Source organism: Oryzias melastigma, linkage group LG23 (genome assembly GCF_002922805.2).
Source record: "Oryzias melastigma strain HK-1 linkage group LG23, ASM292280v2, whole genome shotgun sequence".
NCBI lineage: Eukaryota > Metazoa > Chordata > Actinopteri > Beloniformes > Adrianichthyidae > Oryzias > Oryzias melastigma.
Genome location: NC_050534.1, coordinates 21,580,257 through 21,605,130, shown reverse-complemented (window position 1 = coordinate 21,605,130; position 24,874 = coordinate 21,580,257). Strand labels below are relative to the sequence as shown.

General features: G+C 40.7%; 1 protein-coding gene across 10 annotated transcripts in view; it reads left to right on the top strand.

The window, feature by feature from the left end:
• LOC112152862 (thyrotropin-releasing hormone-degrading ectoenzyme) overlaps positions 1–24,874 on the top strand; it is a 225,333-nt gene that overhangs the window by 144,442 nt on the left and 56,017 nt on the right. For all 10 annotated transcript variants that reach the window (XR_004947204.1, XR_002920404.2, XR_002920403.2 and 7 more), the window contains exons 8-13: positions 27–92; positions 4,063–4,128; positions 4,862–5,040; positions 12,145–12,233; positions 17,623–17,756; positions 17,827–17,882. Coding sequence is in view for 7 of the 10 variants with exons in the window: in XM_024282721.2 (XP_024138489.1) it covers positions 27–92; positions 4,063–4,128; positions 4,862–5,040; positions 12,145–12,233; positions 17,623–17,756; positions 17,827–17,882 (590 nt within the window). In the remaining 3 variants the exon portion in view is untranslated. The remainder of the gene's footprint in view (positions 1–26; positions 93–4,062; positions 4,129–4,861; positions 5,041–12,144; positions 12,234–17,622; positions 17,757–17,826; positions 17,883–24,874) is intronic.

Below are 24,874 nucleotides of genomic sequence, written 5' to 3'. Positions count from 1 at the left end.
AAGTTGTTGCATCTCTGCTCCTGTAGGGGGCAGCACTGATCCGGATGTTGGCCAACGTGATGGGACAGCCGCTCTTCCAAAAAGGACTGAATGTAAGTTCATTTCAGTTACACTTTCTTAATACAACCTGATATCACAACACAGTTGTTGTAACAGAGTTCACAGGGTCATTGTCCAGAAACATGATAACTTATCTAAACTGCTCTGGTAATGAGACCCTCATTCTCTGTAAGGAAAAACTCCTAAAAAAACGGATTCTGGGAAACTGAGGGATGGTTTGGGGTGTGAGACGAGCCAGAGGCTAGGTCCACCTGGTCCACGGGAGCACAGACAATCCGCCTGGAATCTCTAAGAGGGACAACAAATGAATCCCACTGCACCCAACAGAGGCAGACCAACAGAAGTTCTGGTTCTGGATTTAGGAAAAGATGTTTTCATGTGTTTCTGTGCAGGAAATTCCTTTGTTTAAACAGTTCCAAACATCCAGACGCTGAGTAAACAGAACCGGGAGCAGTTTGAGGTCAGCCGTGCTAACTGTGCTGTTGACCTTTTTTTGGAAGATTATCAGCTGAATATTTTTAAGCAGAATTATCAGAATTAGTAAAAACTCCTCTGATTATAATGAATGCAAAGAAACGTAATCATTTGGAGCTGCGGCTAGCATGTCCAAAGTGTGGAGGGCGGTTTAAATGTGGCCCAACGCCACCAGGGCCTGCAAATATTTACACAAATGTCAGATTTCTTATTTGTGTCATGAAGAATTGTATTTAATAGTAAATCCTTTAAATGTAAAGAAAAAAATCAAATTTTACATTTATTGACTTTTAGGAAACACTTTTACTTCGCCAAACGTGGCTAAATGTTTTGGACCGGTTCTCATCACCAACTGACTTTTTTTGATTGTTCAAAGCTTTGATATTACTGCGCTCTCAAACTTATGCCTCAATGAATTCTGGGACTTCTCTAAAGTTAACTATCCATTTCTCTGTGTAAAAACACACTAAACCTGATTGAGTCTAAACCCCTGAAGTCCTCCGAGGTGTTCCAGGTGATCATCCTGTGACTGTGGAAAGGTGGTGCCATCCGCTGAACCACAGCAACCTCTGACGACTCCGTTCAAATCCAAACATCCCAGCGTGAAGTTCAGGAAACTGTAAACTCTTTGAGTGAATCATAAACGTTTGTAAATGTGACGTTCTTCTCTTCCACAAAGATCCTCCTTCAGTTCTGTCGAACGTAAACAGTCTCAGTGAAAAACGTCTTTGTTCTCTGGGAAAAGTTCAAAGACGGCCGATCGGATGAAAGAGAAGCCTGGAAGGAATCCGGGAAGCGGATTGGATTTTATTTTTATTCCTGAAGTATTTTTAGTTTTCCTGAGGTTTGATTTTCATAAACAGTCTTCAGACATCATGAAAGAACTCGCAGCGTTTGTGTCGATGACAGCTTGTGTTTTTGTAGGTTCTTCAGGAACGTGTTTACCAAACCCGGCAGACATCAGCTCCCAGCCAATCCGCTTGTCAGGGGTTTGATTCCTACATTCAGTCGTCATTATTACCTTTGTGTCCTTGAGCAAGAATCTGAACCCCCAAACACCTGAATATTAGTTTATCTGTGATGCAGTGAATCGATTATTCTCATGTTTAAGCTGAGAGAACGTTGGTTTCTGAGCCGGTATCACGAAGTTCTACTGAAAGTTCACAAACTGATCATCATCCATCAGAGTCTTCTTCATGGACAAACGCCGTTTCCTGTTTCCTGCAGGATTCCCTCATCATTTCCTGTTTTCACTGAATCATCCTGCGGATCAACCTTTTCTGGACCGAATAAACAAAATCAGATCAAAAACCCAAATAATTAAAGAATAAAGCTCCTAACAGCAACTTTAAATAACTTTATTTTAGTTCATAAAAATGTAACATTATATCAGATGAGTAGTAGAATTGAAAGTAGAAATTAATGTTTTCCACTTTTTTTAAGCACTTTAATGTTTTGTTTGGTTATCATGTTAAAAATAAAATGATATCAAAACACAACTAGGAGGTTTCAAGGTCATGTGACATCACTGGTCACATGACAGAACCGTTTAACACACTTTTGTCTTCTGCACAGACACAAATGTGTGTTGCTCCTCCAGACACACACACATACAAATGCACAAACACAGATCATGCAAACACACATACAGTCACACACAGACACACAATCACAAAGATGCACACACGTGTGTACACACACATTCACACACAAAGATCTACACATGCATGCACACACACACATACATATCTATGCCTAAACACACATCCACACATGCATATGCATGCACACACATGCACACACATGAATGCACACACACACACACCCAAGATGTACACAACACACACACATACTTGCATGTACACACAAGTCCACCCACTCCCATGCACACTTAGATATGCACACACACACACACACACACACACACATGCACAAACACACAGTGACCTACACAGCACGCCCTGAATTTCCCTGCAGAAGCTGCGGCGGTTGACCTGGAACAAACCCAGAACCGGTTCTATAAAAAACTGTGCTGATCTGCAGCAGAACCAGAAGAAAACACAGAGTTACAGTCACAGTGTGCAGAGCTGCACTAGAACACGTATGTTAGAAACATCCCGTAAATGAGGAAACAACAGTTCAAAACGAACACAAAATGATTTTTAATCAATAATGAAGAGAGTGATGGAGATGACATCATCAGAGAGATCAAAGCTGTTTCAGATAAAAGACTTACGTCTGATTAATCTGATCTTTAACTTGGTTATAGTGTTTGTTACATTCAAAAGGTCAGAGGCCACAGGACATGACTTAAGGCAACAAACCTTTACTGTTAACCCATAAAACTAAAAAGATGTGAGCCGAGGGTTCTTAAAAAGGTCTCCAAGAACAGAATCCACAACCGAGATTGGACCATCAAATACAAAATGTCACGAGTAGATTAAAGTAGCAAACAAGAAAACGTAAAGAACTGCACATATATCCCCATATTTAGCAAACACAAACAACAAAATCAAACTGAAGAACCTGGAAGGAACACAGAACTTCACCAGAGGCTCCATTTACTGCTTTGAAGTTTGAAACTGTTTTAAAGACAAAAAGTAAAAAAAAAAATCATTAGAAAAAACAGCAATAAATACACATATGTGACCTGAACCAGTTCAGACTACTTAGAACCACACCGGGACGATCACCTTCTTTACCTGAAGACCTTTCTCATGGTTACATTAAAACGTGAGGAATTCTTCTCCAGCTGCCGTCTGCTCCACGGCGCCCCCTGCCATCCTGTATGCTGATGACACCCTGATTTAGATTAATTTTTGAGATTTTGTTGTTCGTCGAGGTTTCCTGCAGCACTGATCCAGAAGACTTCGTTAACACCACATCTCTCACCTTTCCTCCTCACACTTACAGATCGTTTCAGTCACGAATATCAAAGCCGTTTGTGTCTTTGTGTGTCGGCACAGCTGACAAACTCACACCGCGCCGTTATCACGGGTGTCATCTTCCTGCAGTAAAGAGCTCCTTCCTTTCTTATCGAGCTCCGTGACAAACGACAGCGAGCCGTCCTGCCCCCCCCAGGCGCTCCCTGTTATCTGCTGCACTTCCTGCCTTTTTCCCGCCTGATTCTGGACATCCACGTCTCTGAGCTGTTATTACCTGCAGCCCACTCGAGCGGCAGCGATGGCCCGGCCGTATCTGGCCCACATCACTTCCTGCTGACGGGTCGAGCCACAGAGATCAAACACGAAACGCTTTTAGATCTTCTCAGGAGTTTCTTTGTAAAAGCTTTTCCATGTTTGTTCACCTTGATACCAGCTGCAGCAGAGATGAAACTCTGCCTCTGTCACAGCATCAACCGCTTGGTGCACACGGGACTAAACGGTTGGTTAACGAAGGAAAAGCCCCAAAACCTTCACCGAAACCACAAGCATCAAAATAAAGAAAATCCTGACGAAAATAAACTATTATTCATCTGAATCCTCTTAGAATCCAGAGTTACATGATCTGCACTTCCTTCTGTTCCAGGATTACCTGCTGAGTCACATGTACGGCAACGCGGCCCGAGACGACCTGTGGAGCAAACTGTCTCAGGTAACGCCCACCTGCCCGCCCGTCTGCCGCTGGACTCTCTTAATGCAGCGTCGGATTGTTTTCATCTTTCATAGTTTTTTTTTTTTATTTGGAGTTTAGCTAATATTTGAGAAACATGCTAACATTTTTGGCTAATTTGTTATCTACTGTTTTTTTAGGCTCAATTAGAGTTTAGCTTTCTATTTTAGCAACATGCTAACGTTTTTGACTGATTTAGTTTACTGAGGAATTTTAGGCTATTTTGAAGTTTAGCTAATATTTAAGTAACAAGCTAGCTTTTTTGGCTAATTTATCATCTACTGGTGTTTTTTAGGCTAATCTGGAGCTTAACTAATATTTTAGGAGCATGCCAACATGTTTTGACTAATTTCCTATCTACTGGGGTTTTTTAGACTAATTTTTAGTTTAACTCGTATTTAAGCAACATACTAGATATTTTTGCAAAATTGGCACTAAGGATTTTTAGGCAATTTTACTACAAAATGTTCTAAATTTAGGTCAACTTCAGCGCTCGTCTTTAACGAAAGTTCCAGTCTTTCAGCAAATGCAACATTTTGCAAATATCTTTTGCATTTTCAGCAAATCCCTTCCACAGTTAAAGTAAATTGCGTCACAATTTTGAGCAAAAGCTTCAGCATCTTCAGAGACCACTTTAGGCCAAAAGCATTCACTCGAGCATTATTGCAGCTAATGCAACTTTTCTAGTTTTATTTTATTTTTTACATTTTTACAGGCCATGCGTTCGGAGGGGCGGGACATCAACATCGGGGAGATGATGGACAGATGGACTCTGCAAATGGGCTACCCAGTTGTTACCATCAGCAAGAACCAATCAGAGCAGCGGCCCACTCATTACATCACCATCACCCAGAAGCACTTCCTGTACGGAGAGGAGGCTAGAAAAAACCTCAGGTAAAAAAATCACCTAAAGTGAGATGGATTTCCCTTATAGTTGGTGATTCAAAGGTGATGCAAGAATTGATCTTAGTGGAGCAAATATGTAGAAAAAAAAAAAAAAACTTTAGGTGCATTTCCCAGCAATCTAAGAACGCCTTTAAGACTTGGAATAATCCGTCCAACATGACTGTTGTTGATGAGGTTTAACCCTTTAATAACCTAAATGTCATGCTCTCTTTGGAGTACTGTAAGTCCTTAATCGTTTACACAATAGATGTAGTTCCATCAGATTCTGACACAAAGAAAATCTGTAGTACGTTAGTACTAAAAGTTTTTCCAATTGTTAGTGCTTTCATGAAGTGTTTCCTAGCATTAGTACTTTAGTAAAGTGTTATTACTTAAGTAAAATGTCAACAGGTTAGTAAACTGTTGGATATTGCTAGTACCTTAGTTTAGTGTTAGTACTTTAGTAAAGTATTAGCTTGTTAGTAAATTGTGCTTATCAGTTGTAGGTTAGTAAATTCTTAGTACTTTAGTAAAGTGTTGCCTATTATTTGTACATTAGTAATGTTAGTATTGTTGTACAGTGTTAGTATGTTAATAGTCTTAGTACTTTAGCAAAGTGTTAAAAGGTTAATAAAGTTTTACATACCATTAGTTTGTTAGTTAAGTGTTAGTACTAAAGCAAAATCTAAGTACAATTAGTTAGTACGTTAAGAATGGTTTGCCTATTCTTAGTACATTAGTAAAGTATTAATACTTCAGTTAAGTTTTGTATTTAAGTTAAGTTTTAGTACTTTAGTAAAGTTTTTTGTAGGTTAGTAAAGTGTCATTACTGTAGTAAAGTTTTGGAATGTAAGTAAATTATTAGTACTTCAGTAAAATTTTTATAGACTAGGAAAGTGGCAATACTTTAGTAAAGTTTTAGAATGTTAGTAAAGTATTAGTACTTAAGTATAGCTTTAGTATGTAAGTAAAGTATTAGTACTTCAGTAAAGTTTTAGTGTATAAGTAAACTAGTAGTACTTTAGTAAAGTTTTTGTGTGTAAGTAAAGTATTAGTACTTTAGTAAACTAGTAGTACTTTAGTAAAGTTTTAGTATGTTAGTAAAGTATTAGTACTTTAGTAAAGTTTTCGTGTGTAAGTTCAGTGTTAGCATTTCGGTAAAGTTACAGTACCTTTAGTAAGTAAGTTAAATGTTTTACTTCAGTGAAGTTTTACCAACTCAGTAAAGGGTTAGTACCTTGGTAAAATGTTAAATTGTTTTGTCAAGTTTTGTAATGTAAAAAAAGTATTGGTACTTTAGTAAATTGTAGGTACGTCAGTAAAGTCCCGCCTATAGTTACTACTATAGTATAATGTTAGTATTCTGGTAAAGTGTTGGGATGTCAGTAAAGTCTTGTTTATTGTTACTCCGTTAGTAAAGTTCTTTTGGTTTTGTATTTTTTACAAAGTTTGTATTTGAACTGTGGGGGGTGTGTGATCTGGGGGGCGGGGCTTGGACCTCCTCTGTGCCCTTTGACCCCAGCAGGCCTTGTCCTGCAGCGTCTAAAGCTATGAAATGATCTGCTGGATTTTTCCGTCTTTTTGACAAAGCTTCACTCTCCTGCTCCTCCTCATCTCCTTTACTACCTTTACATCATTTAAATGTCATTCATATTTGATTGGAATGTTTAATTCACATCCTGCAAACCTTTGGAATTTATTCTCTGTTTTATCGACCCACTTTCTCCTCCATCAATACTTCATCCCGTCTTCTCTCTTACTCCTTCATTTCTTTTTTCTCCTTTATGTTCCTTCTGTCATATTTCTATCTAACGGTTGACATTCATGAACGCCGTGACACAAAGTTTCTGGAAGTTTGCGTCTTTCTTTCATCCTCCTGCTCCTCACTCGGCTGCAGCGCCGCTCCTTCACCGGTTCTCCCAGGAGCCTCATCCTGTCTCAGAGGTTCTTGTAAAGAAACCACTGCTGTTCTCTCTGTTGGTTCCTCGTCACGACTGACGTTAAACACAGAGGATTAAAGCGGCGGTTCGCCGATGTGGCGGTGGCGGCTCAGTCACATCAACTGCTTTATTAGTGGTTAGGCTGAGCTGCTGGGATGTAAACGTCTGCAGAAGAGTTTGTAACCTCCAGGTTGGAAGAACAGAAACTCACTGAAATGTTCTCTGCTCTCTACAGCCTTAAAACAATCCGTCTGGAGGCATTTTTCATGCAATCAGGAGAGCGCTCGACCTTCTGTTGCCGCTCCGCTTCACTTCAAAACCACTCAACGTCCTAATCTTTTCTCCATAAAATCCAGTCACCTTAAAAAACATGATTGTTTCTGTGTCGCTCTTTTCTAAGAATGAAACTCAACTCTCACTACTCTGACCTAACACAGCATCATGAAGACGCTTTAAAGGGGCCAAAAGCCTGTCAGCGTAAACGATATCCAAATATATGATCACATATTACCTTTGGTACCTGGAAGAAAGACGCCTCGATCTTTGAGGCTCCGCCTTTCGCTCTGTGAGGCTCCGCCTGCCGCTCTGTCCGTTTTCTGACGTCATCCTAGAGCCGTCCTCTGCAGCGTGTCCTAAAGAAGCCCGGCGTCTAAAGTAACAAACACCTGTTGGATCAGGAATGTACTAGAGACACGACACAATTGGAAGATACACAGTATTGTGCTTTCACTTCTAGCTCTTACTGAAAGGGGCGGTTCTCACTTTGTGACCTCAGCTCGTTTTAGTGGGTTGGGAGGGGCTAGTGCTCAGAGTGCAGGTTTTTAGAGGATACTCAGAGATGTGTGAACGGATCAAGATACCCCTTTGGGATTGTTCATAGTGAGGAATGAACAGTATAATACACTTAAAATCTCAAAAAGTTGGTTTTGCATCGTAATACCGGGCCTCGAGGTCCAGCTGCTGCTGGTTTTCCAAAAACCTCTCCTGGGTCAGATGTATTGAACCAATAAGAATCTTCAATGGCAGTTTGGTTGGAAAACACATAGGACACCGGCCCTCGAGGCCTGGATTTGGGCCCCCCCGGTATTGGCCCTTTAAACATCAAAGTCTAACTAAAACCAAATTCTTCCCAACCTTTTCCTCTCCGTCACGTTTCTAAACTCTGTCTGTTCACTTCTGTGAGTTTGACGTAATTGTTGTTCATGAAAGTCTTTTGTGCTGCTAGCGTGTTAGCATGGCGCTAGCATGATTGCTATGAGGCGCAGCCGGACTCCTGTAAGTTCAGTCACAGATCTAAAGTTCTTAAAATCTTTCTGCTGCATCCGTCAGACTGATGTGGATGAAAGCAGACAGAGATGCTAATGTTTGTCATCAAATCACGGAACCAGATTTTGATCTCTTTCAACAAAAATCGTTTTCCTCTGGGAAAGACGGAGTGTTAGAAACTCCTCAGAATGAGAATGTAAGCTGTCAGTGATGTAATTAGTGCGTTTGTTTTGTTCTGCGTCTGATTTCCCTCGCAGAGCGCTTCCTGTTCCTGAATGAATAAAATATGACAACCTAACAGGCTCTCCCTGACAGTCCGTCACGTCTTACAAAGCTGCTGGCAGCCGAGCAGCTGCTGTGGCGGCGGCGGCGGCCCGCCGCTCGCTCATCGCCGTCTTCAAGGAAAATTAAGCTTTCTGCCAGACAGCGCAACATAAATCTGTGCAAGTGTTAAGGTGACACTTTAAAGACCTGTTTATGTTCCTCCAGAGCCTGTTGTTTTTCCAGCAGCTCACCGTGAGGGAGACGGACGCTCTGGAGGCGCAGACGCCGTCAGAGGCTAACGGAGATAGGAAACCAACGGGAGCGCCACTCCGAGCCGGATTGGAGGCCTCGTCAGGCGTGGTTTGATTTACCGAGACGCCATGAATCATTCATGAGCTTATTAACTTCACAGTTGTGAGGAAGTTTATTTTTACACTGATTCCTCTTTTAAGCCGAACGATTTGACACAGAAAAACCTTCTTAGGAAGAACGAGGCGCAGCGGAAAATGAACATTGATTTGGTGATTCTTTCCACACAAGCATGCACACAAAGACTGAACAGGAAACGCACAAAGACTGAACAGGAAACACACAAAGACTGAACAGGAAACGCGCAAAGACTGAACAGGAAACACACAAAGACTGAACAGGAAACACACAAAGACTGAACAGGAAACACACAAAGACTGAACAGGAAACGCGCAAAGACTGAACAGGAAACACACAAAGACTGAACAGGAAACGCGCAAAGACTGAACAGGAAACACGCAAAGACTGAACAGGAAACACACAAAGACTAAACAGGAAACACACAAAGACTGAACAGGAAACACACAAAGACTGAACAGGAAACACACAAAGACTGAACAGGAAACACACAAAGACTGAACAGGAAACACACAAAGACTGAACAGGAAACGCACAAAGACTGAACAGGAAACACATAAAGACTGAACAGGAAACACATAAAGACTGAACAGGAAACACACAAAGACTGAACAGGAAACACACAAAGACTGAACAGGAAACACATAAAGACTGAACAGGAAACACATAAAGACTGAACAGGAAACGCACAAAGACTGAACAGGAAACGCACAAATGCGTTAAGCAGCCACTGCCTGTTTCCAGATGTTCCTGAGCTCCGCCCACATCGCAGATCTGCTCAAAATTCCACCAACTTTATTGATCCACAAAGAAAAAGAATCTCACAAAACCATAAAAACATCACTAAAACTGATGAAAAAGTGTCTGAGTATCGGCGTTCTCTGTCTTCAGTCTACATGGAGGCTGATCACAAACTCCTCCAGATTCCAGCGTCTTCAAAAAAGGTTTAAATGAGATTTAAATGAATCATTAAAGAACACTAGTATTAGCATCAGGACAGAAATAATTTGGAAATTTTTAAACATTTGGATTGCTTTTTGATGTAACAGGCGGAACCTTTTTCACTTTGACTTCAACACAAGCTTTTATTTTGAAAGTCTTTCAAGTACTCCTTCAGGAATCGCTTTCCTTCATGTTGGAAGATCTTTTCTGCTTTTTCATGAAACAGTAGATTTCAGACTTAGATCTCAGTAGTTTGGAGCATTTTTAGTTTTTTTTTTTTTTTTTTTCTATTTTACAATTTTCTTTATTATTTTATCTTAAACATAACGGTTTAGTTCTTAAAGAAACTGTTTTGGAAACCCAGGCAGGGAGAAGGCGTGGCTTAAGAATTTGGATTTAGCCATAGTTTTGAACATCGACTGTATCAGAGGACTGGACCGAGTCAGTGTGACATCATCCATAGAAAACTCTTTACTTCCAGCTCCAACCAAATAAAGCCGATTTAGTCGCCATTTTTTTACGATATGGACGCCGCCATGTTGGAACCAGACTTCATCAGTAAGCCGTGATTGGTCCGAGTCGTTCTGGCTCAATGTTTCTATGGTAACTGCTCTCACCAATCAGGAGAAAGCTTGATGGAAGGCCACACCCCTACCCCTTAAAAGTGGGGTACAAACGTTTTGAACGTTGGACGTTTCAGTCAATAACTTCAGAAAAAATATCATCAAGATGTTAAAAAAGTATCAGATCCAGAACGTTTCTCCTGACCAACAGAATGACAGAGTAGCTGCTGGTTGTTTCTCTGTTGAAGTCTATGGAGCCAGCAGGTACTTCCTGTTTGGATGTCACTCAGTCCAGTTCTCTTATACAGTCGGTGTTCTTGGATGTGGGCTCTTTACCTGTAGTAAAGGTGATAGTCTCTTCTCTCCTGATGGGACGTCTCTTCGATGGTCCTCCGTTCCAGGGTGCTAAGCTTAAGGTTTTGTCTTCTGAAGGTGGAGAGAAGAAAAGATCAAAGGGAGAAACTCTGCCGGATGATTTTCCAAAAACCTCGGACTCATGGATANNNTTCCCCCACACTTCCTGTCTTTGATGAATAACCCATGAGGACGGCATCAATATTAATAAACACATTCTGCCGCGTGTTTAAGTTCGTTCAAGTGCCGTCCGCCGCTCTGATATAAATATCCGATTGAATATTCGGCAGCGCCATCGATCTGCCGCCGCCCGCAGAGACAAACTGCTGATTCAGCAGGAGAGGAGGTTTTTGTTTGTTGCTGTCCTGAAGAACACTCACTCCTTCATCGATCGCAGAGCCGATTGCTCTCAGCCGCTAATTAAAAATCAGTTAAATATGATTTAGTTGGATCCAAATGGGAGCAATTAAAGTCTGTTAGAGCAGCTGGAGCGCCGACTGCAACCAAAACGGGTCGGTCTGTCACCGACTGCAGGCCGAGTCATCCGTCTGTCTCTGGATCCCAGTAGACCTGCTTTGTGTTTACCTGTGTGTGCAGGTGAAGGTCTGGTCTGGTTTACTGAGGATCCTGAAGCTTGTTCAAAAAATCACATTATAATGTGGTCAAAGCTCAAACCTCCTATTCACTATTTTTGCTCTTTTGGCTTAAATCATCTCACTAAGACATTGTGGAATATAAAAGTCCCCTAAATGTGTCTAAACTTAAACAAGAGCAGAAATGACGTTCTTTTGAAATTACATTGTCAAGTTAAATCACTTGGATCACTCAGTGATGTTAAAATTGATGTTAAATGAGTTTATATCCAAATATGTTGAAAATATACAGACTTTCATAGACTGTGTCATAACTTTTTCACATGACTGAACATATTGTTTTTATTTTCATCCATCCAGTAAAAAGAATATATGTAGACACTATTGAGACATATTTAGAATAAAAACTGAGAATTGTAGATCAATTTGTGAATCGACTCGTATTTCTCCAGTGCTTAGAGTCCGTGTGTTTACTCAGATCCACTTGGATAATTGTCTGATTTTTAAGCCTTTAACTCTTAAAACTCCATTTCTTAGGAGCAGAGTTTGAATGAATGAATCTTTCAAATATGAAAGTGTTGTTCAGCTGCTGATGTCCAGACCACACGTGAACCCTCTCTGCCTCCTGACGCAGACCTTCAGCTGCTGCTCCTCTCACTGTCAGCCGCCACGTTTCCAGCTGACTGATGCCGCGCCGCCGCCGATGACCATCGCTCTTCCTAATGTCTCTCTCCGGGGAAACGGAGGCAATAAAGTCGGCTCTGGTCCTGCGAGCTTCACTGACACAACTCTCTCTCTCTGCAGTTTACAGTGGCAGATTCCATTGACCGTCGCCGTGGGAAACGAATCCTCTGTGTGTGTGGAGCATCTGATCTGGATCAACAACAGGACAGGTACATCTGTCAGCTCCTCCGCAGTCACACTTTATTCTCCAATTAGGCCTTAATTACCTCGTTACCTGGAGCTAATGGACTGTTATGTTGGGATTTTTCTGTTAGCAAAGAAAACGATCTCCTGATCTCAAATTAATTACCTCCACATGTGAGTTCCAGTTAATGGAGCAGCAGCTCCCAGGTGAGACGTCTGTCTCTCTCTGGGAAAAGGCCGCTCTGCTTCCTGTCTTGGTCTCCGTGTTTCAGGAAGTCATGCTTCTGTGTCTCTGTGCTTTGTTGTGGCTAAAGATCAAACACTCCATGTTCACGGATGAATCCATCGGGTTCAGCTTGGGGGTTCTTTGGGTCTATAAAAACAAAAAGTGTGTTTTATTTTTTCACATTTCACTCTACCTGTGGACACTGATTCAGATTCAGAAGAGGGTGTGTCTGATCCAAACATGTCCGTTTTTAAATTTCTTAGCAACGGAGGTTATTTGCTAGCCACGCCCACATTCCTTATATGTTCGTGTCTTTTGTTATATCGTATTGTTCAGCTCTAGTCAGGGATCAACATATTACATTTTCACAATATTCTGTTAAAAATGTGAGCGTAAGAGGAGATCGGGAGTTTTGCGAACTCGCCATTCACACGCCATTCAAAATCTACAATTCTAATAGCAGCATTTTTTTCCCAAAGTTTTCCGATAACATCCGAGAAGTTAGGAAACGATAGATAAAACCCCCAAGAATGAGTTTTGGTTTGTAGCTGGTACTAACAGTGTTTTTGTTTATTTCAAGATGGCGGCCTCGTCCTGAGGTCAAAGGTGGATAAAACTCTCGGGATCGTTGTAGACTTAATCTGGCGGCATGAGTGTGCATTTTCTTGACAATCAGATGGTTTATTTTTCCCATATGTGAAACTTTCCAAATGAAACAAGTTTCCCATAAAATGTCAGCCAAAGCGAAGGTCACCCCATGATAATTTAAAAACTTCCTTTGAATATCCGTGACACAGGTACTCTGGTTTCATTTGTGACGTCCAACATTTTTTTCCTCAATTAAATTTTTTAGCTGAGTCAGCAGATTTTTTTGCAACTTTTTTTTGTTTACCCCTCCCACAATTTTTACGTTGTCATATCGTATATATATTATATTGTTGATCAGTGTGAGACCGAGAATTTGTGTATACCTTTATATGACAAAAAAATATGCAACAGTCGCAACAGTTCATCGTTTAATATCTACAAGTTCTAGTTCCAACATTTTTCCACAGTGACTTCCCAAAGATGCTTGAAAAGTTATGAAACGATTGAATAAAATCCCAAGAACGAGTTTTGGTTTGTAGCTGGTACTAAATGTGCATTAAAAAAAATTCAAGATGGCTGCCTCTTCACGAGGTCAAAGGTCAACTAAACCTCTGGTGGTTGTGGACTGAAGCTGGTGGAATGTTTGTGAAGTTTCATGAAAATCACACCAACAAAAGTGGCGGTTTCCCATTTTGTGTGAAAACGTGAAATCTGCCAAATCTTAGAGTTTGACACAAAATGTCCGCCGAGCCCTAAGTCATGTGGCCATCCCATAATAATATCAAAAGTTCTCTTGGATATCCCCCACACGTGTGTTTTAGTTTCATTTGTGTATTTTGATTGTTTTGCTTCATCAGCGGGCTGCACGGTGGTGCAGTGGTTAGCGCTCTTGCCTCACAGCGAGAAGGCCCCGGTTCGAATCCCGGCTGGGACCTTTCTGTGTGGAGTTTGCATGTTCTCCCCGTGCATGCGTGGGTTTTCACCGGGGACTCTGGCTTCCTCCCGCCGTCCAAAAACATGCTTCATAGGTTAATTGGTGACTCTAAATTGCCCCTAGGTGTGAATGTGAGAGTGAATGTGTGATTGAGGCCCTGCGACAGACTGGCGACCTGTCCAGGATGAACCCCGCCTTCGCCCTTCAGTAGCCGGGATAGGCTCCGGCACCCCGCGACCCCGAAAGGGAAGAAGCGGTCAGGAAGATGGATGGATGGATGGATGCTTCATCAGCGATTTTCAGGCCATTCATGTACTTAATTATTTATTTTAGGTTTTGCTCGCCGTGATGTAATTGTTGAAAAATCAACAACTAAATAAATAAATAAATTAAATAACATAAATGACTCCACACATTGATGAGCGTTCCCTCTCCTGTTCCTGTGAGAATGCTGCATCCAAACATCTGTTATTTCCGGGGTAAATACTCTAAGATATGTCCTCCTGTAGATCAGAGAAGCCCCCGGTTTACTTCGGGGGGGTGAGTGATGTTTTTGTTACCGTGTTTCTGTTCTTAAAAACGAAGCTTCTTTGGACCAAAACACTCTGTTTTTATCTGACAGTAGAAATCTCAGGATGAACTTCCTGAACTGCTTTGATTTTCCGAGATAAGAACGGGTATTGTTTTAGATCCACGTGGAGGGGGGGCTAAAGCCAGAAAGTGGGCCAAACTGGGGTCAACAGCTGCTTCGCTGGTTTTCATCAGCTGACTGTTCTAATAAGCCTGAACTGTCTTGTAATGTGCTCCACTAAAGCTTCAGACCTCGTTTTTCCACTTCACAGAACCTTGTTGATTTCCTGTGAGGCTGCCTCCTTCAGAGGACGCCACCACCTGCCTCCTTATATTTAGATGTTTCCTCTCTGCTGTCTGACCGAGTCCTCACTGAAGAGAAGACATCAGAGAGGCTCGAGCTGCAGCAGTCAGATTCACTAAACACCAGCTGTCCTATTTTGAGATAATCAGCCTCAATATCTCAGCTTACTAAACTGGACTGAACTGAAATCATCATCACTCTAGTCTCTGGAGATCTTCCTGTTTCTCTAAATCTGTTCTTTTATACTGTTTTTTACCACACATTTGAGATCCACACATTAAGATAAACTCTCAGAAGTTCGTCACAAGTTTTACTCTCAAACTTGTGTTTTGATATAACTGTGAATCCGCCCTCTGTAGAGAAATCCTCTGAGCGGAGAGTCGTCTGCGTATCTGATGACTTTTCTTTCTTTTTCTCCTACAGTTTCTTTGTTGTCTTATACTCCATCACAACCAGATAAAGTCTCAATAATCACAATTATGATACTTTATTATTGTTATCTTTTAGGTTTAAACTGCTTTTTCACAAAAAACTGACTATTTGACGGGTAATGCGGCCCGTTGTCACAGTAACACGACAACGGTTAGCAATGTAATATAATACAATAATTCTTTATTAATCCCAGGGGAAACCATATGTATATATATATATATATATATATATATATGTGTGTTTGTATATATATATATGTGTGTATATGTGCCACATTTTAAACATTATTTTTTTATTGTTACTACAGTCCAAAAGTAGGAATTTTGTAGTTGTATTCTAAAAACGGAAATAAAATATGTTGTCTGTGTTCTAAAGATTCTATTTTACTTTACTACATAATACAAATGTTCACATTATCACAGATAAAAAGGGCTAAATAAAAGAAAACATCTTTCTGCCTGGATTGTTAAAAGGCATCATGTGAAATATGTAAGGGAGGGTATTATCCCGCTTATACCATGGTCATTTACAAAATAAATAAACATTTAATCAATATTTAGTACTTTATTCTTGTTATTTCTTTGGTTTAGCTCATTTTTTCACAAAAAGCGGACTATTTCATCCGTGATGCGGTTTGTTGTCACGGGGACACATGAAGCCGGAAGCCGTTACAGACCTCAGCCGCAGTGGTAAAGTGTCGCTGTTTTGAAAGAAAGACCCGGACAAATTAGGATATTTTTCTTCTTTTTCTGACGTTAATCCTTCAGTGAGCAGCTAGAACATAAACAGAACACAATCAGCTTCTGTCATTTCACGGCAGGTTCGCTCTTCTGAGCTGCTCTAAAAGCAGAAACTCCCTCTTGTGGTGAAACAGAAGACTACACCTTTCATGTCGAGTGGTGTTTTATTAGAAGGAGAATAACCAATTTGTCAATATTAATTTACCTTAAGGAGAGGAATATAAATGCTGGTCGCTACAATAAGTTACCGTATTTTTCGGACTATAAGTCGCACCGGAGTATAAGTCGCAGGGGCCAAAAAATGCATAATGAAGAAGAAAAAACCATACATAAGTCGCACTGGAGTATAAGTCGCATTTTTTTTCAAGTAATTTATTTTACAAACTGGTTGAAAAAAACGATATTACATCATCCTGGAAGGTAAGTTATAACATTCATAAGTGAATAGAAAACAGGCTGAATATGTGTCAACACATATTCACATATTAGCATCATGAAAAAAACAAAAAGGTGTAGCATTTATATAACATAACAGTTTTATTTAACTATAGCCTCAAGAACTCATCAACTTTGTATCTTTACTGTAATTAATTGCACGCAATCTTACTCCATATCACTAAATCCGTTAAATTCTTAGTCCTCTGTGTCACGTCTGAATAACTAAAGTAAATAAAGTAATTGCAAAGATCACCATAAGAGGGCACTCTAGACTTACGGTCCATATCTCATCTCATTAAAAATTCGTATATAAGTCGCACTGGAGTATAAGTCGCAGGGACATTGAATCTATGAAAAAAACCGCGACTTATAGTCCGGAAAATACGGTAAATAAAGCATCAGTTCAGAGAGAAAGTTCATCCATTACTGCTTGTTTTGTCCAGACGATGAAGGAAAAATGTGTTTTAAAGAAGCCTGCGCAGTGATATCGAACGGAACTTCTTTTTTAGGTGTGCGTTATTGCTGTGCATTATCACTTTTTAATGCACACCCAGCAGCCAATCAGAATCGAGTATTCACCCAGACCATAGTATAAAACAATATAATCATTGGCTAACAATAACTTGAATTCATTATTGTCACTAAAGCCAATACTTCCTCTGATTTTCTAAATGTTTTAAGTTTTTGATCAAATTATGAAATGCTCAGATAAAGTAGGCTTCAAAAAGTTAAAGATTTTTAAATGAAAAGAATAAAATGATAACATATCAGCTTTGAAATGAATGGAAGTTGAAGAAATTACAAAAGTTTGATGTTTAATGACTTTCTGTGTGTTTTTTTTTTTTTTTGGATTTGATTATTAAAAAGTTATTTTAACACTAAAGACGTACGAGTAAAAGACGATGGATTAAAAAATAACTTAAAATCCAAGTTCTGAGTACATTCAATACTAACTTTAAGCTAGTGCACGTCAGAAAAATCTTTTTAAAACTTCCAACCCGTCTGAGGACATGTGGGTTGAATAAACTACACGAGTGAACCAACGTTCTCTGTGGATGAGAGCTCAGATAGATGTACGGATGAGGGAGGTGTCAGGAACGAAGACCCGCCCTACAGACATTAGGCTCCGCCCCAACCAGTCACCCTCATGCCCTGTTGACAAATGGTTTGTCTGCTCACATAGAAACCCACCGGATCGGTCAGATGGATGACAACACCTGGTTGCTAGGCAACATCAACCAGACTGGCTACTTCCGCGTCAACTACGACCTCCAGAACTGGAAGCTGCTGATTCAGCAGCTGCACAGCAGCCCTCAGGTGACCCCGCCTGCCGGTGTTGGTCCGGCCCGGTTTCTGTTCCCGCTCTGACTCTGCCTCTTTTGTTTAGATCATCTCTGTGGGAAACAGGGCGGGGCTTATCGACGACTCCTTTAACCTAGCCAGGTAAGTCTCTCCTTTAGCTAACTAACTCGTCTGCGGCTGTTTGACCTTCCAAACCCATAATGTGTGTTTGATGGATGACAGCCTGATGCAGTCAGGACTTTTTTGTTTCCCTCTCTTCATCCGCTGTCATTGTTGAGTTTAGCACGATTAACATCATCGTGAACTGCAGCACAAGAAGATAGAACATAACTAATATATTAGCATAAATAGATACATTTGTTAATGTGCTGACTTCCTAATATGCTATCTACTAACATACTAATGTGCTAATACGCTAATATGTTAGCATGAATACACACATTTGCTAATGTTCTAACCTACTAAAGTGCTAATGTGCCAACATACCAATGTACTATTCTGCTAATGTACTAGCTTGCTAACACACCAGTGTACTAGCATGTTAATGTGCTAACCTTCTAATATGTTAACTGCTAACATACTAATGTGCTAATATGCTAGCATAAATAGATACATTTTTTTAATGTGCTAACCTACTAAAGTGCTAATGCGCTAACATGCTTATGTTCTATTCTGCTGATAGGCTATTTTGCTGAGATGCTAATGTGCTAACATGTTCATGTGCTGACCTCCTAATATGCTATTCTGCTAATGTGCTAATACACTAATAAGTTTTTATAAATACATAAATTTGTTTATGTGCTAACCTACTTATGTGCGAACTTGCCAGCATGCTAATGTGCTAATCGTTTTTTGCTGCGTTCTCACTGTACGCGATTCGTGCTGCAGTTTCATCAAGTTTCAATGTTAAGTCAATATAAAGACGTGATCTGAGGTCTGGTGGAGCAATTTGGGCATCAGGCGCGGAGCATCAACCAATCAGAGACTCAGCTTTGGGCACATGACATTTTTAGTGACTCAATCGGAAGGTAAAAAAAAGTTAATATGGCAGCTCGATGCAAGGATTTTCATTCTGAACGTCAATACATTTTCTTAACCTGTGGGGGACGCAGGATGCCGTAGACTGTCCTGGTTACTGTTTGGTGACGGCGGAATACACCCCGGTCAGTTTCCAACCTGGCAAAGAGCCCACGGAGCTGGAGCGATGGCTATGCTAACCAGACGCTGGCGCAATCGCTACGCTAACCAGTCATTGTTGCTCCGCGGCCGGAGCAACAGCCAGCTGTAAATTGGACATGTGAATCACATCTGTTGTGAATGCAAAACGTTTTTGTGCTAGCACGCTACTATGCTAATTTGCTGCCATGCCAATATTCTAATGCACTGACTTGCCTAGAATGAATTTAGTATACATTCAATCCGTAATAGCCAAAAAGATACAAATGGAGTCAGTCTACACCAAACCCACTAAAACGGCTCGATTAGGTCAAGTCTCACGGAGCGAGTCTCGAGTCACAGACAGGAGTCTCGATGGGTGAAGGCTCCGCCTCCTGGAGAGTCAGAGAACGCTCAGTCAGGAGCCGGATCAGCAGCTCGGTCCACACCGCAACGCCATCAGCCGGAAGCTTTCTGAGCTCTGTAACCAAAATCCACGGTGACACCAGCTCATCACTCAACCTGCCCCCCCGCCTCTGTCTCAGCCATCTGTGAGCTGTCATGCTGAATGAGAAACAGCTGGAGAAGTGAGCTGTCGTGTTCTCCGGAGCTCCCTCAGCTCCATCCATGTTCCAGAATCAAAGTACAGATGCATTCATAAGCTCGCTGACAGAAGAGGAGCCTCAGAACTGTTGCTGTGGTAACCACTAGCATGAGCCGAATGGGGGAGGAGCCTGAGTGATTTCTATTGAAACTTTATTCACGTTCTGACGTCTGGGCCTCCACCTTAATGGTTCAGGCTCATCTGTCATAAGCTGCTCAGGTTTCTGGAAACGTCTCAGTGTTGATCTGAAACGTTCACACCAGAACTTCAGCAGAACTTTGAGGAACAGAAGGATGAAGGAGGCAGGACACCGAAGAGGCGGATCAATAAACCTTCCTGTGACCCAGTTACTAAGAGAACCGCAGAGCCGATTGGACCCGACATGCGGCACCAAACCTGCTGCCTCAACCATCTGTTCTCAGGATAAACGCACGCCGCGGTATGGAGGCGGGGCAACGCAAGAGCAGAATCAAAGCAAACTTTATTTATAAAGGGCTTTACTACGGTGGCCCTGAAGTAAAAATCACATCAACAAATTACTCAACGCAAACATTAACGATCACAACGACAAATAAAAACAAAACAAATACCTATTTTCTGGAGTTTAAGTCACGTTTTTTTAAATGAGGTGCGATTTATACTCAGAAGCGGCGTATTTGTGTTTTTTTTTTTTTGTTTTAGACATAAATAGGCTCATGTATTTGTTATTTTCCCAGTAAACGGCAGTTGTCTTTTAGCGGTTGTTTCCTCTAACAACCACTAGAGGGCGCTGCATCTGAGTATAAGTATTTGCTACTGACAGCAGCAGCAGAAGAAAACAAACATGGAAGAGAATCTGATTGTTTTCCTCTTAAACTTTTATATTTTTCTCATACGGAAAGAGAAAAGATTAGAATTTCTTTCTTTATTTTAGCTACGCTGGAGTTGGCAGATTTGTTCTGAAATGTTAGAAACGTAGGTGCGTCTTACACTCCAGAGCGACGTATATTTGGTTTTCTTCTTCTTGATTTGAAAATACAGTAATAACATTCCAAAAACCAAATGTTAAGAAATCAAACAAAATAAGAAGCAGGAAGAGGTTGATGTTATGGGACATGAGTGATTTGATGATGAAGTTTGATGTTTTACCTGGACTGTGTTAACGAGATAATCAATCACTGAACTGCTGCAGTGGGCGTGGCCTAAAGCTTCAACAAATCTCTTCTGACAGAAAACATGACAAATACTGTACTATTGAAAATATATCATCCAGTTGGTGACATCCCATAATACTAACCTTTTCTTTAATGTTTCATTTTTGTGTTGTTTTATTTTTTGGGAATTTTGTTTTGACTTCCAAAATGTTTTTTATATTTTTAATTATTGTGCTGTTTGAATAGTCATTGTGATCTTTAATATATTGAGTGATTTGTTGGAGTGATTTTCACGTCAGCACCACTGTATTTTACAGATTTAAAACACTTCAACATGAAACTTGCTTTCTGATTCCTGTTTGGCAGGAACCTCCAGAACCAGAGCTTAATTTGTTAAAGTCATTTCTTATCAACGTTGATGTTGGAAAATGTGGGATTCTCTCCTTCACTGTCTCAGGTCGTCCCACAGAAATCCGGTTCTGGATCGGATCGTCAGAGTAAACAGATCCAGCTCATGAAGATGAGATGAAAGCTGCGCCTGGCGGTTCAGGGATGAGAATCAATCACTCGCTGTTCTTTGATTTCCTGGAGTCAGAGGTGGAGGTTAGCTCCTCCCCCTGACAGAGTCATGTGACTTCAGCCTCTCTGCCGGCTGGATTCATTACGCTCCAGAAGATATTTAATCTCAGGGTTGATTTCAGCGCCGCCGGTTCTGCCGCTCTCCGTTCGATTGACTGAAACGCGAGCAATCCGCACAGCATTAAATGCCAATTGGTGGCAGTGGGAGTGTGAGTGGGGGAGGGGAAGGGGGAGGGGGGTTAATAAATGGCTGTGTCTCCTTGATTGTGCGTTTAAACGGTGATGGATGTCGCCTCTCTTTGTGTGTGTGATCACAGCGGTCCCTCGTTGGCTCGCCACTGAGCCTTGCTAATGGCTAATGGACAAACAATTAACTGGCCCTTAACGATGTTAAAGAGCTAATGAGCTCGTTAAGACGACACGGCGGCGAGACACACACGCACACACATCTCACACTGCAGGGAAAATTGAAAATCTTCTCTATAATCTCTTCATGTTCCTCATTTTCTTTGTGAATGAATCAAATGGGCGTTGGAGGGATTACCGCTGATTAACCACGAAAAAGAAGACCGTCACTTCACCACGTTGAGGAGAACACAGGGACTACTGGAGCCGAGTCAGTAGATCTAGAGCAGATTATGAAGAAATGTCACTATCAAAGCCCAAATGTCAGAAAACCCAAAGATGTTTTCAAGAATCTCCTTGAACCTGTAAGTTTGCTTTAATTAAATGTATATTCATGGCTCCAAATCCAGCTGGTAATCCCCTCGGCGCGACGAGGTGTGATGCCCGTCCGTCTGACTGCTAATGTGCTCCGATGGATGATGGATGGCGTCTGATACCAGGGAAAACGCTGAAGGACGAAGTTTGGCTGCTGTTGCCGTGGTTACCGCCCTCACCTCACACTCCTCTACCGGAGTCCCATCGGTGGTTTTTGGGGAGCGATGTAAGCAGGAAGTGTGCGCAGCTTGGATGGATTATGGAAATGTCTCCGAGCCCAGGTGCATCATGGGAATGGAGATGATTGGGGGTTTGGTTGGATTGGAGGCAGATTATGGAAATAAGCAGGTCTGGAATGAGATTCCTTCTGCTCTGCAGAGACTTGTGCGGAACAAATCCACTTTAGTTCATGATCGGGAGTATTTTACTTCTGAGAAACCGTTGGAGTGGATGAACGCCGTCATGCTGGTGATGTCACTGGAGTATCAGTGTTTTCATTGGTCGGTTTTCTCTTGCTGAACATCAATCAGAATCTGATACCATGAGTGTCCTTCATGTCCTCGACCAGGTTTGTGGTGAAGGTCGACACAGGGAGCCTTTGTCACACAATTGACTGTATATAGGAACTGGACTGAGTGACTCCTCCCTCTGGTGTTCCAAACAGGAAGTGGTTCCAAGAAGCCACAATCCCATAGACTTCAACAGAGAAATAAACTGTTATTCCGTCATTCTATTGGTCAGAATAAACATTCTTGATCTGATACTTTTTAAACATTTTCTTGATAATACAGTATTTTTTCATGATCATTTTCATGATAATCCGGGTAATCCTATCCGGCCCTCCAGATCATTTTATTTTATTGTTATTAATGACCCGATGTTATCTTGAGCTCATTTCTAACTTGTATCATTTTGACAAAATATATTTTTATGGAGAGTAAAATATTTAAAGTTATTTAAGGTTTAAGTTGATTTATTCTGGAATAATATTCCTTTTTATTATTCATAATTATGTTAAAAAGTTACAGTTTTAAAGTTTTAAAATTTGGCATTCTGATAGATTTTTGGACTATTTTAGGATTTACTGAGATTTTTTAGGCTGTTTTAGAGTTTATCTAATATTTCAGCTGCATGCTAGCTGTTTAGGCTAATTTAGGCTTACTTTAGTTTTTTTGGTTATTTTAATTTTTAGCTATTTTTTCAGCTACATGCTAGCTGTTTTGGCTAACCTGCGTTTTTTAAGTTTTTTTAGGCTAATTTGGCGTTTAGCTAATATTTTAGCTGCCTATCTGTTTCAATATTTTCCGCTATCAATTTCAGCATCTTCATCTATCAGCACTAGCATCTCCAAATTCAGCTTCCAGCATCACACTAACATTGTCACAGGTAATGCTATATATCTAGTTCATAATTATGTTAAAAAGTTACAGTTTTAAAGTTTTAAAATGTAGTTTTAGAGTGTTTAATAAATGTTTATCCTGTTTGTCCCGCGACTTCAGGTGTGTTTTGGATTTTGACCTCTTGTGTGATTGCGTTTGACTCTCCTGTCTTGGTCTGAATAACGTCAAATATTTTAACCAAAAAAAACTATTGTTTTATATTCTGACCCAGTTTTTCATGTTCATACTTCCAGGTTGATCAAAACAGAAAGAAATGAGTCAGAAAGTTGGAGTGTTGACAGATTTTAGGCTTCGATGACAGTAACAGGAGACAGCGACTCGTGGCTTTAATGTTCTTTGTTCTGTTCTCTGACAGGCTGGAGGAGGATGGAGACGGCAGTCTGAATGTCTGATGTTGTCGAGTTTATAACAAGTCGTGTTTATGCGATCATAGAAAAACATCTGAAACTCACAACAAGTCAGTCAGTGAAGCTGAATGTGTGGAGGAAGTTTGTCATTGAGTGATGAAGAAGAGTCTGGAGAGCAGACGTTATGACCTGTCATTACTGAATCTAACATCCACATTATATTTCTATAGATTCATTTCATGTTTGTCTTTCATTCTAAACTGTGATCAGTTATTAACCCCAGAATGATCGGAATGAGTCGACTGTAGAACTTTAGAACCGTGTTTTAGTTTTAGTTTTGTTCCTTCTAAAGCAAAAAACCAGATCAGATGTTTGAGTTTCTGCTGCTGAATATTTAAAGATCAACCGATCTATTGACTCTATCTCTATGTTTCCATCAATACTAATGAGAACCTCAGAGTGGATGAAGACCCTCCTCTTCATCCTCGTCCTCTTTCCCATCGTCCTACTTGTCTTCTTCATCATAATTGTTAACATCCTCATTCTCCTCTTCATCCTCTTCTAAGACCTCTTCTTCATCCTCTCTCGTTCTCTGTTTCATCTTCTTCATTGTTCTCCTTCTCACCCTCCTCTTCCTTGTTTTTGTCCTCTTCCTCATCCTTTTCCTTGTTTTCTTCATCTTACTTGTAAACATCCTCATCGTCATCCTCATTCTCTTCCTAATTCTCTGTCATCTTCTGCCTTGTCCTCTTCATCCTCTTCCTCCTTCTGATCTTTCTCATCTTTGTCTTTTTTCTCATCCTTTTCTAAGACCTCCACTACTTCTTCCTTCTTCATCCTCTTCTTTAACTTCTTCCTCATCCTCTTCTTCCTCGATTTTGTCCTCTTCCTCATCCTTTTCCATGCTCTTCCACATTTTCTTCCAAGTCTTCTAGCTCCTCCTCTTCGTCATCCTCTTCCCTGTCTTCTTCATTGTATTTCTCAACATCCTTAACCTCTTCTTCTTCCTTTTACTCCTTCTCTTCATCTTCATTCTAAGACCTCCTTCCTCATCCTCTTCTTTATCATCTTCCTCATTCTTTTCTTCACCATCTTCCTTGTCCTCCTTCTTGTTCTCATCCTATTCTTCCTCAATTTTTTCCTCTTCTTCATGCTTTTCCTTGTTCTTCCTCATGTTCTTCCATGTCCTAATCCT